The 13519-nt window shown below is 47.1% G+C and overlaps 1 protein-coding gene across 3 annotated transcripts in view; it reads left to right on the top strand.

Annotated features, from left to right (window-relative positions):
- The window catches only part of LOC103462996 (serine/threonine-protein kinase BRSK2-like), a 118726-nt gene that overhangs the window by 60243 nt on the left and 44964 nt on the right, over nt 1–13519 (top strand). For all 3 annotated transcript variants that reach the window (XM_081605578.1, XM_081605577.1, XM_081605579.1), the window contains exon 3: nt 13380–13465. In XM_081605578.1, coding sequence (XP_081461704.1) covers nt 13380–13465 — 86 coding nt within the window. The remainder of the gene's footprint in view (nt 1–13379; nt 13466–13519) is intronic.

The following is a 13519-nucleotide window of genomic DNA, read 5'->3' as shown; positions in this document are numbered from 1 at the left end:
TGTTCCTCCTGTACATGTTCCTCCTGTACATGTTCCTCCTGCACATGTTCCTCCTGTACATGTTCCTCCTGTACATGTGCTTCCTGTACATGTTCCTCCTGTACATGTGCTTCCTGTACATGTGCCTCCTGTACATGTTCTTCCTGTACATGTGCTTCCTGTACATGTTCCTCCTGTACATGTTCCTCCTGCACATGTTCCTCCTGTACATGTGCTTCCTGTACATGTTCCTCCTGCACATGTTCCTCCTGTACATGTGTTTCCTGTACATGTTCCTCCTGCACATGTTCCTCCTATACATGTTCCTCCTGTACATGTTCCTCCTGCACATGTTCCTGCTATACATGTTCCTCCTGTACATGTTCCTCCTGTACATGTTCCTCCTGTACATGTTCCTCCTGCACATGTGCTTCCTGTACATGTGCTTCCTGTACATGTTCCTCCTGTACATGTGCTTCCTGTACATGTGCTTCCTGTACATGTTCCTCCTGCACATGTTCCTCCTGTACATGTTCCTCCTGTACATGTTCCTCCTGTACATGTTCCTCCTGCACATGTTCCTCCTATACATGTTCCTCCTGTACATGTTCCTCCTGTACATGTTCCTCCTGCACATGTTCCTCCTGCACATGTTCCTCCTGTACATGTGCTTCCTGTACATGTTCCTCCTGCACATGTTCCTCCTGTACATGTTCCTCCTGTACATGTGCTTCCTGCACATGTTCCTCCTGTACATGTGCTTCCTGTACATGTTCCTCCTGTACATGTTCCTCCTGTACATGTGCTTCCTGTACATGTTCCTCCTGCACATGTTCCTCCTGTACATGTGCTTCCTGTACATGTTCCTCCTGCACATGTTCCTCCTGTACATGTTCCTCCTGTACATGTGCTTCCTGCACATGTTCCTCCTGTACATGTGCTTCCTGTACATGTTCCTCCTGTACATGTACCTCCTGTACATGTGCTTCCTGTACATGTTCCTCCTGTACATGTACCTCCTGTACATGTGCTTCCTGTACATGTTCCTCCTGTACATGTTCCTCCTGTACATGTTCCTCCTGCACATGTTCCTCCTGTACATGTGCTTCCTGTACATGTTCCTCCTGTACATGTTCCTCCTGTACATGTTCCTCCTTGTACATGTTCCTCCTGTACATGTACCTCCTGTACATGTGCTTCCTGTACATGTGCTTCCTGTACATGTTCCTCCTGTACATGTTCCTCCTTTACATGTTCCTCCTGTACATGTGCTTCCTGTACATGTTCCTCCTTGTACATGTTCCTCCTGCACATGTTCCTCCTGTACATGTGCTTCCTGTACATGTTCCTCCTGTACATGTGCTTCCTGTACATGTTCCTCCTGTACATGTGCTTCCTGTACATGTTCCTCCTGTACATGTTCCTCGTGTACATGTTCCTCCTGTACATGTTCCTCCTGTACATGTTCTTCCTGTACATGTTCCTCCTGTACATGTGCTTCCTGTACATGTTCTTCCTGCACATGTTCCTCCTGTACATGTTCTTCGCATGTTCCTCCTGTACATGTTCTTCCTGTACATGTTTTTCCTGCACATGTTCCTCCTGTACATGTGCCTCCTGTACATGTTCCTCCTGTACATGTTCTTCGCATGTTCCTCCTGTACATGTTTTTCCTGCACATGTTCCTCCTGTACATGTTCTTCGCATGTTCCTCCTGTACATGTTTTTCCTGCACATGTTCCTCCTGTACATGTTCTTCGCATGTTCCTCCTGTACATGTTCTTCCTGTACATGTTCCTCCTGTACATGTTCCTCCTGTACATGTTTTTCCTGCACATGTTCTTCCTGTACATGTTCTTCGCATGTTTCTCCTGTACATGTTCCTCCTGTACATGTTCCTCCTGTACATGTTCCTCCTGTACATGTTCCTCCTGCACATGTTCCTCCTGTACATGTTTTTCCTGCACATGTTCTTCCTGTACATGTTCTTCGCATGTTCCTCCTGTACATGTTCTTCCTGTACATGTTCCTCCTGTACATGTTCCTCCTGTACATGTTCCTCCTGTACATGTTCTTCGCATGTTCCTCCTGTACATGTTCTTCCTGTACATGTTCTTCGCATGTTCCTCCTGTACATGTTTTTCCTGCACATGTTCCTCCTGTACATGTTCTTCGCATGTTCCTCCTGTACATGTTCTTCCTGTACATGTTCCTCCTGTACATGTTCCTCCTGTACATGTGCTTCCTGTACATGTTCCTCCTGTACATGTTCCTCCTGTACATGTTCCTCCTGCACATGTTCCTCCTGTACATGTTTTTCCTGCACATGTTCTTCCTGTACATGTTCTTCGCATGTTCCTCCTGTACATGTTCTTCCTGTACATGTTCCTCCTGTACATGTTCCTCCTGTACATGTGCTTCCTGTACATGTGCTTCCTGTACATGTTCTTCGCATGTTCCTCCTGTACATGTTTTTCCTGCACATGTTCCTCCTGTACATGTTTTTCCTGCACATGTTCTTCCTGTACATGTTCTTCGCATGTTCCTCCTGTACATGTTCTTCCTGTACATGTTCCTCCTGTACATGTTCCTCCTGTACATGTGCTTCCTGTACATGTGCTTCCTGTACATGTTCCTCCTGTACATGTTCCTCCTGTACATGTTCCTCCTGTACATGTTCCTCCTGTACATGTGCTTCCTGTACATGTTCCTCCTGTACATGTTCCTCCTGTACATATTCCTCCTGTACATGTGCTTCCTGTACATGTGCTTCCTGTACATGTTCCTCCTGCACATGTTCCTCCTGTACATGTTCCTCCTGTACATGTGCTTCCTGTACATGTGCTTCCTGTACATGTTCCTCCTATACATGTTCCTCCTGTACATGTTCCTCCTGTACATGTTCCTCCTGTACATGTGCTTCCTGTACATGTTCCTCCTGTACATGTTCCTCCTGTACATGTGCTTCCTGTACATATTCCTCCTGTACATGTGCTTCCTGTACATGTGCTTCCTGTACATGTTCCTCCTGTACATGTGCTTCCTGTACATGTGCTTCCTGTACATGTTCCTCCTGTACATGTGCTTCCTGTACATGTGCTTCCTGTACATGTTCCTCCTGTACATGTTCCTCCTGCACATGTTCCTCCTGTACATGTTCCTCCTGTACATGTGCTTCCTGCACATGTTCCTCCTGTACATGTTCCTCCTGTACATGTGCTTCCTGTACATGTGCTTCCTGTACATGTGCTTCCTGTACATGTTCCTCCTGTACATGTGCTTCCTGTACATGTGCTTCCTGTACATGTTCCTCCTGTACATGTGCTTCCTGTACATGTGCTTCCTGTACATGTTCCTCCTGTACATGTTCCTCCTGTACATGTTCCTCCTGCACATGTTCCTCCTGTACATGTTCCTCCTGTACATGTGCTTCCTGCACATGTTCCTCCTGTACATGTTCCTCCTGTACATGTGCTTCCTGTACATGTGCTTCCTGTACATGTGCTTCCTGTACATGTGCTTCCTGTACATGTTCCTCCTGTACATGTGCTTCCTGTACATGTGCTTCCTGTACATGTTCCTCCTGTACATGTGCTTCCTGTACATGTGCTTCCTGTACATGTGCCTCCTGTACATGTTCTTCCTGTACATGTGCTTCCTGTACATTTTCCTCCTGTACATGTTCCTCCTGTACATGTTCCTCTGCACATGTTCCTCCTGTACATGTTCCTCCTGTACATGTTCCTCCTGCACATGTTCCTCCTGTACATGTGCTTCCTGTACATGTTCCTCCTGCACATGTTCCTCCTGTACATGTTCCTCCTGTACATTTTCCTCCTGTACATGTTCTTCCTGTACATGTGCTTCCTGTACATGTTCCTCCTGTACATGTTCTTCCTGTACATGTGCTTCCTGTACATGTTCCTCCTGCACATGTTCCTCCTGTACATGTTCCTCCTACTGTTCCTGTACATGTGCTTCCTGTACATGTTCCTCCTGCACATGTTCCTCCTGTACATGTTCCTCCTGTACATGTGCTTCCTGCACATGTTCCTCCTGTACATGTGCTTCCTGCACATGTTCCTCCTGTACATGTGCTTCCTGTACATGTTCCTCCTGTACATGTTCCTCCTGTACATGTACCTCTGTACATGTGCTTCCTGTACATGTTCCTCCTGTACATGTTCCTCCTGTACATGTTCCTCCTGCACATGTTCCTCCTGTACATGTTCCTCCTGCACATGTTCCTCCTGCACATGTTCCTCCTGCACATGTTCCTCCTGTACATGTTCTTCCTGTACATGTTCCTCCTGCACATGTTCCTCCTGTACATGTTCTTCCTGTACATGTTCCTCCTGTACATGTTCCTCCTGTACATGTTCCTCCTGCACATGTTCCTCCTGCACATGTTCCTCCTGTACATGTTCTTCCTGTACATGTTCCTCCTGTACATGTTCCTCCTGCACATGTTCCTCCTGCACATGTTCCTCCTGCACATGTTCCTCCTGTACATGTTCTTCCTGTACATGTTCCTCCTGTACATGTTCCTCCTGTACATGTGCTTCCTGTACATGTTCCTCCTGTACATGTTCCTCCTGTACATGTGCTTCCTGTACATGTTCCTCCTGCACATGTTCCTCCTGTACATGTGCTTCCTGTACATGTTCCTCCTGCACATGTTCCTCCTGTACATGTTCCTCCTGTACATGTGCTTCCTGCACATGTTCCTCCTGTACATGTGCTTCCTGTACATGTTCCTCCTGTACATGTTCCTCCTGTACATGTACCTCCTGTACATGTGCTTCCTGTACATGTTCCTCCTGTACATGTTCCTCCTGTACATGTTCCTCCTGCACATGTTCCTCCTGTACATGTTCCTCCTGCACATGTTCCTCCTGCACATGTTCCTCCTGCACATGTTCCTCCTGTACATGTTCTTCCTGTACATGTTCCTCCTGCACATGTTCCTCCTGTACATGTTCTTCCTGTACATGTTCCTCCTGTACATGTTCCTCCTGTACATGTTCCTCCTGCACATGTTCCTCCTGCACATGTTCCTCCTGTACATGTTCTTCCTGTACATGTTCCTCCTGTACATGTTCCTCCTGCACATGTTCCTCCTGCACATGTTCCTCCTGCACATGTTCCTCCTGTACATGTTCTTCCTGTACATGTTCCTCCTGTACATGTTCTTCCTGTACATGTTCCTCCTGCACATGTTCCTCCTGTACATGTGCTTCCTGTACATGTTCCTCCTGCACATGTTCCTCCTGTACATGTTCCTCCTGTACATGTGCTTCCTGCACATGTTCCTCCTGTACATGTGCTTCCTGTACATGTTCTTCCTGTACATGTTCCTCCTGCACATGTTCCTCCTGTACATGTTCTTCCTGTACATGTTCCTCCTGTACATGTTCCTCCTGTACATGTTCCTCCTGCACATGTTCCTCCTGCACATGTTCCTCCTGTACATGTTCTTCCTGTACATGTTCCTCCTGCACATGTTCCTCCTGCACATGTTCCTCCTGCACATGTTCCTCCTGTACATGTTCTTCCTGTACATGTTCCTCCTGTACATGTTCCTCCTGTACATGTTCTTCCTGTACATGTTCCTCCTGTACATGTTCTTCGCATGTTCCTCCTGTACATGTTTTTCCTGCACATGTTCCTCCTGTACATGTTCTTCGCATGTTCCTCCTGTACATGTTCTTCCTGTACATGTTCCTCCTGTACATGTTCCTCCTGTACATGTTTTTCCTGCACATGTTCTTCCTGTACATGTTCTTCGCATGTTTCTCCTGTACATGTTCCTCCTGTACATGTTCCTCCTGTACATGTTCCTCCTGTACATGTTCCTCCTGCACATGTTCCTCCTGTACATGTTTTTCCTGCACATGTTCTTCCTGTACATGTTCTTCGCATGTTCCTCCTGTACATGTTCTTCCTGTACATGTTCCTCCTGTACATGTTCCTCCTGTACATGTTCCTCCTGTACATGTTCTTCGCATGTTCCTCCTGTACATGTTCTTCCTGTACATGTTCTTCGCATGTTCCTCCTGTACATGTTTTTCCTGCACATGTTCCTCCTGTACATGTTCTTCGCATGTTCCTCCTGTACATGTTCTTCCTGTACATGTTCCTCCTGTACATGTTCCTCCTGTACATGTGCTTCCTGTACATGTTCCTCCTGTACATGTTCCTCCTGTACATGTTCCTCCTGCACATGTTCCTCCTGTACATGTTTTTCCTGCACATGTTCTTCCTGTACATGTTCTTCGCATGTTCCTCCTGTACATGTTCTTCCTGTACATGTTCCTCCTGTACATGTTCCTCCTGTACATGTGCTTCCTGTACATGTGCTTCCTGTACATGTTCTTCGCATGTTCCTCCTGTACATGTTTTTCCTGCACATGTTCCTCCTGTACATGTTTTTCCTGCACATGTTCTTCCTGTACATGTTCTTCGCATGTTCCTCCTGTACATGTTCTTCCTGTACATGTTCCTCCTGTACATGTTCCTCCTGTACATGTGCTTCCTGTACATGTGCTTCCTGTACATGTTCCTCCTGTACATGTTCCTCCTGTACATATTCCTCCTGTACATGTGCTTCCTGTACATGTGCTTCCTGTACATGTTCCTCCTGCACATGTTCCTCCTGTACATGTTCCTCCTGTACATGTGCTTCCTGTACATGTGCTTCCTGTACATGTTCCTCCTATACATGTTCCTCCTGTACATGTTCCTCCTGTACATGTTCCTCCTGTACATGTGCTTCCTGTACATGTTCCTCCTGTACATGTTCCTCCTGTACATGTGCTTCCTGTACATATTCCTCCTGTACATGTGCTTCCTGTACATGTGCTTCCTGTACATGTTCCTCCTGTACATGTGCTTCCTGTACATGTGCTTCCTGTACATGTTCCTCCTGTACATGTGCTTCCTGTACATGTGCTTCCTGTACATGTTCCTCCTGTACATGTTCCTCCTGCACATGTTCCTCCTGTACATGTTCCTCCTGTACATGTGCTTCCTGCACATGTTCCTCCTGTACATGTTCCTCCTGTACATGTGCTTCCTGTACATGTGCTTCCTGTACATGTGCTTCCTGTACATGTTCCTCCTGTACATGTGCTTCCTGTACATGTGCTTCCTGTACATGTTCCTCCTGTACATGTGCTTCCTGTACATGTGCTTCCTGTACATGTTCCTCCTGTACATGTTCCTCCTGTACATGTTCCTCCTGCACATGTTCCTCCTGTACATGTTCCTCCTGTACATGTGCTTCCTGCACATGTTCCTCCTGTACATGTTCCTCCTGTACATGTGCTTCCTGTACATGTGCTTCCTGTACATGTGCTTCCTGTACATGTGCTTCCTGTACATGTTCCTCCTGTACATGTGCTTCCTGTACATGTGCTTCCTGTACATGTTCCTCCTGTACATGTGCTTCCTGTACATGTGCTTCCTGTACATGTGCCTCCTGTACATGTTCTTCCTGTACATGTGCTTCCTGTACATTTTCCTCCTGTACATGTTCCTCCTGTACATGTTCCTCCTGCACATGTTCCTCCTGTACATGTTCCTCCTGTACATGTTCCTCCTGCACATGTTCCTCCTGTACATGTGCTTCCTGTACATGTTCCTCCTGCACATGTTCCTCCTGTACATGTTCCTCCTGTACATGTGCTTCCTGCACATGTTCCTCCTGTACATGTGCTTCCTGTACATGTTCCTCCTGTACATGTTCCTCCTGTACATGTGCTTCCTGTACATGTTCCTCCTGCACATGTTCCTCCTGTACATGTTCCTCCTGCACATGTTCCTCCTGTACATGTGCTTCCTGTACATGTTCCTCCTGCACATGTTCCTCCTGTACATGTTCCTCCTGTACATGTGCTTCCTGCACATGTTCCTCCTGTACATGTGCTTCCTGCACATGTTCCTCCTGTACATGTGCTTCCTGTACATGTTCCTCCTGTACATGTTCCTCCTGTACATGTACCTCCTGTACATGTGCTTCCTGTACATGTTCCTCCTGTACATGTTCCTCCTGTACATGTTCCTCCTGCACATGTTCCTCCTGTACATGTTCCTCCTGCACATGTTCCTCCTGCACATGTTCCTCCTGCACATGTTCCTCCTGTACATGTTCTTCCTGTACATGTTCCTCCTGCACATGTTCCTCCTGTACATGTTCTTCCTGTACATGTTCCTCCTGTACATGTTCCTCCTGTACATGTTCCTCCTGCACATGTTCCTCCTGCACATGTTCCTCCTGTACATGTTCTTCCTGTACATGTTCCTCCTGTACATGTTCCTCCTGCACATGTTCCTCCTGCACATGTTCCTCCTGCACATGTTCCTCCTGTACATGTTCTTCCTGTACATGTTCCTCCTGTACATGTTCCTCCTGTACATGTGCTTCCTGTACATGTTCCTCCTGTACATGTTCCTCCTGTACATGTGCTTCCTGTACATGTTCCTCCTGCACATGTTCCTCCTGTACATGTGCTTCCTGTACATGTTCCTCCTGCACATGTTCCTCCTGTACATGTTCCTCCTGTACATGTGCTTCCTGCACATGTTCCTCCTGTACATGTGCTTCCTGTACATGTTCCTCCTGTACATGTTCCTCCTGTACATGTACCTCCTGTACATGTGCTTCCTGTACATGTTCCTCCTGTACATGTTCCTCCTGTACATGTTCCTCCTGCACATGTTCCTCCTGTACATGTTCCTCCTGCACATGTTCCTCCTGCACATGTTCCTCCTGCACATGTTCCTCCTGTACATGTTCTTCCTGTACATGTTCCTCCTGCACATGTTCCTCCTGTACATGTTCTTCCTGTACATGTTCCTCCTGTACATGTTCCTCCTGTACATGTTCCTCCTGCACATGTTCCTCCTGCACATGTTCCTCCTGTACATGTTCTTCCTGTACATGTTCCTCCTGTACATGTTCCTCCTGCACATGTTCCTCCTGCACATGTTCCTCCTGCACATGTTCCTCCTGTACATGTTCTTCCTGTACATGTTCCTCCTGTACATGTTCCTCCTGTACATGTTCTTCCTGTACATGTTCCTCCTGCACATGTTCCTCCTGTACATGTGCTTCCTGTACATGTTCCTCCTGCACATGTTCCTCCTGTACATGTTCCTCCTGTACATGTGCTTCCTGCACATGTTCCTCCTGTACATGTGCTTCCTGTACATGTTCTTCCTGTACATGTTCCTCCTGCACATGTTCCTCCTGTACATGTTCTTCCTGTACATGTTCCTCCTGTACATGTTCCTCCTGTACATGTTCCTCCTGCACATGTTCCTCCTGCACATGTTCCTCCTGTACATGTTCTTCCTGTACATGTTCCTCCTGCACATGTTCCTCCTGCACATGTTCCTCCTGCACATGTTCCTCCTGTACATGTTCTTCCTGTACATGTTCCTCCTGTACATGTTCCTCCTGTACATGTTCTTCCTGTACATGTTCCTCCTGTACATGTTCCTCCTGTACATGTTCTTCCTGTACATGTTCCTCCTGTACATGTTCCTCCTGTACATGTTCCTCCTGTACATGTTCCTCCTGTACATGTTCCTCCTGTACATGTTCCTCCTGTACATGTTCTTCCTGTACATGTTCCTCCTGTACATGTTCCTCCTGTACATGTTCCTCCTGTACATGTTCCTCCTGTACATGTTCCTCCTGTACATGTTCCTCCTGTACATGTTCCTCCTGTACATGTTCCTCCTGTACATGTTCCTCCTGCACATGTTCCGTCTGTGGCTGCTGCCACCTGGATATCTTTACCTTCAGCTCATCCAGACACCAGCAGTGGGTCGTGAAGGTTTGATCTGATGCTGAATCAGCTCTAAAAGCCACCTGGGGATAAAGTGAGTGAAGAAGCAGCGGAGGTTGACCTCTGGATGACCTCTGCGTCCTCACGCTGACTTTTCATCTCACTTCATGAAGGAGACGCGCAGCGTTTGCACTTGTAATGAGGTTTCTCAGTCTGGAGATACTGGGCTGTGAAATGTCACACGTTTATTTCCATTCCTCCCATCACACATGAACTCAACCAGCACTAATTGCTTTGTGTTAACATCCAGGAGGTAATTGAATTTAAAGCGGCTCTTCTTCGCCTGCGTCCTGCGCAACCCGACTTATTAGAGCCTTAAACATCATCACCTTTCTAAGCTGTTGCCTCAACCAGGAAGCAGTTCTGCTGCCTCTGCTCTACGGGGACGATGAGTAACCCGGAGTTTCACCTGCAACCTTCCACCCACCGTCACAGCGCTCTTTATTACAGCACATTAAAAAACCATATGGGACATAATAGAGTCTAATAGCCGTCAGTGTGGCAGTCAACTCAGGGGGCGCCAGGTTCAGAGCCTGCTTACCTTGTGCATGTCGTTCATCAGCCTCTGCCAGGCTGCACTGTGTGAGCCGGCGGAGAACTGATGAAAACAGAGGCAACTGTATGTGATGGCAGCAGGGCTGATGTGTGAAGGCGGAGACACCGGGGGCATTCACAGAGGATCCCTCACCGACGCAGCGCAGAGAGTGATGACGAGCGGGAAAACCAGAGCCGGAAACTCCAGGGAAGGAGGACAGGAGAGTTGATTCAGTGGCTGAGGATGGAGAGAGAAGACGGCGTGTGATCTGATAAAAAGAATAATAATGGATGGTTTTATGGTCTTTCTCCGGCATAAGACCATCACAGAAGCCAAGAGGAGAGGAAACAAACTCAGAACATTCAAGTTGGAAACTTAGAAACTTGGACTTCCAAAATGTGTACCATTTTTGCTAACAATGTGTGAGCAGTTACTGCTCTAGAATCCAATTCTAGTTTGTTTAGTCCGGTTCGTTTGTGGAGGTGTGAATGCACAACTGGGCCAGAGGAGTGAACTCTGGTCAAACCTCTGGATCAGACCGAATGTGAACACCATGCGGACTGGAGACCGCTCCAGAAGCAGGAAGTGGACTTACAGCGCAGGGCATTCTGGGTAAATGGTTTCACCAAAGACAAAAGAAAAATCCTCCAGTCGTTTAATTCTGACGCCTCCATTTTGTTTCCATCTGGTGAAGAGGGAAGTTGCGCTCGGTGTCTTCAGAGGGTTTTGTGTCGTTTCCCTCAGTGTGTCTGGGTGCAGCGCCCCCCACAGGCCGGGAGCTTCTCCATGTTGTGACGGCCGGTTCTGCAGGACAGTGGGTCCAACGACTGAAACATGATTTGTTTTATTATTTATTTGCTGCCAGCCTGCAGCGCCGTCCTCAGCGACGGAGCTTTGAAGAGCGGCGGCTTTGATGGAAGAGAAATTGATTTTCAGGGTCTTCTGTCCCGAGTCTGTCCGTCCTCTCAGTCGGAGCGGAGTCCAGACGGTGAGGCGCTCTGACGAAGAGGCAGAAGGAAGGACCGCTAACGCAGCGACATGTTGACGTGTTTGAATCTGATGACGATCAGCGGGATGGATTTAACTTATTCTATAAATATTGATGCTTAGACGATGATCAGATCTTCTTCATCAGACCTTCACATCCTCCTCATCTTCTGGAATCTGACAGTTTGAGTCAATATTGTCTAATTTATCAACTTTTTGTTGCCGTCATGTTTCCAGCCTCCTTCGGAACATGAAACGTCCCCAGAGGAGTGAGATGAAGAGACGTTGAATCGTTTCTGCAGCCAGACGTTGCCACTAAACCCTTAATGCTGCGTCTGCAAGCAGACGCCTGAAGGAACCGCAGAGTTTCTCTGGTTCTCCCAACTCACACGAAGGTTTTAGATTCATCTGAGTTCTGTGCTGCACAACTCACAGCCTGCCGTTCATTATAATACAGAATGATTTAACACCACTGATAACTGCGGAGCAGTAAAATATTCAGTAGTGATGGTGAGTCAGAGTATTTAGTTCAGGACTGATTCCAGACTCCTGAAGCCTGTCCGGTTTCTGGTGAGCAGAAAATGTTTCTCTGTGCAGGAACCACAACAAGCTGGACGTCTGAAGATCCGACCTGTGAAAATGTCAGGAGTCACAGCGTCTGTCTCACCTGGTGTGAGTTTTATTCCTCAGACTGGCTGGACTTCACCCACTGATCTGACCAGGAAGTGGAGCGGAAACCCGGCCAGCTGAACGGAGCGTTCAGATGTTTAGTACCGGTTTGTTTCTGCAGCCCAGAGGTCCAGAACCGGCCCGGCCTCCAGCCCACTCAGGCGCCGGCAGGCGGCAAATGGCCTGAGCAGCAGGTGGTCTTTATGCTGCTCAAGGCTGCGACTGTAAAAACATGAATGACTCTCGGGTGAAACGACTGCCGGTAAAAACACTTCTGTCCTTTTTCAGACATTTTGCAGCAGATCTGCTGCTGCGTTTGGGATGATGGTTCTGTTGATGACCCGGCTGCAGCTTTTGGACTCAGAGATCCATCATGGCGTCATATGAACAGAAGCCGAAGAACAAACCACAGTATATTCTAGCTCTTCTCTGTGTAATTTGAATTTTCAGCTCAGATCCGTAGGAGACTCTGTTCTTATTTCTAGATAACTGATGACTGTAAGAAAATCATTTTATATGGAGCAAAAACGTTTATTTTTACAGAACTAAAAAACTAACCGAAGGTGTTTTTAAATAAAATAAAATGTAACTTTATTCGTTTTTCTTTTTATTCCCCTGCTGTTTTTAGCCCCTCAAGGTTGATGGGAACTCAGGCGCTGTGTCTATAAGGTCATTGCTGATTACGTTCCAGCCTGGCGTTGTGCTAACACACACACACACACACACACACACACACACACTCCTGTTTGCTCCAATCAGCCACCTGAGAAGATTTGTGTCTGTTTCCTGTTTCAGTCCCTGAAACTTTCTCTCCTCAGACTCAGGAGGAATTTGATGTTTTCTGAATGAAATGAACAAACTGCAGGCTGTTGGTTTCATTTATTCTGTAGTAGATCTGGATGTTTACCTATAAATCAGCAGTTTGTTTCTGTCTGTTTTCTGTTAACTGAGTGAATTCAGTCTGCTCAGCCACACATTCAGCTTGGTGGGTTTTTTCCTGCCAGCCTGAAGGAGACGATGTGAGAACTGAAATGATTTCTGTTTTCTGTCGCTGCAACAAGCAGCTTTCCTTGTTTCTGGTTGTTGAGGCGTGACCAGCTGGTCGCTGTAACACATTAGTGTTAAACTAAAGTGTCAGACTGTAGATCAGCGGTGGTTACGGCTGAACCAACTGGGGTTAAGGTGTGAATTTCTGCTTCGGCTGCCTCCAAACTGTGAAACCCTGCAGGCCCACTTTGTCTGATTAAAGTGATGGAACGGAAAGATGCTGCGTTTGTGTCGGCTCTCATCACGTCCGGAGGTTTTTACTCTCAGCTTCGGTGTTTTTAACTCATTCTGTGTGTTTTTGTCTGCAGGTGGAGCGAGAGATCGCCATCCTGAAACTCATCGAGCATCCTCACGTCCTGAAGCTGCACGACGTCTACGAAAACAAGAAATACCTGTGAGATCCTTTTTAAAGGTTCAACTGAGGTCAGATTTTCTGGCTGGAGAAATA

Source organism: Poecilia reticulata, chromosome 3 (assembly GCF_904066995.2).
Source record: "Poecilia reticulata chromosome 3, P_reticulata-male-v2, whole genome shotgun sequence".
Classification (NCBI taxonomy): domain Eukaryota; kingdom Metazoa; phylum Chordata; class Actinopteri; order Cyprinodontiformes; family Poeciliidae; genus Poecilia; species Poecilia reticulata.
This window is presented reverse-complemented; position numbering and strand designations above follow the sequence as displayed.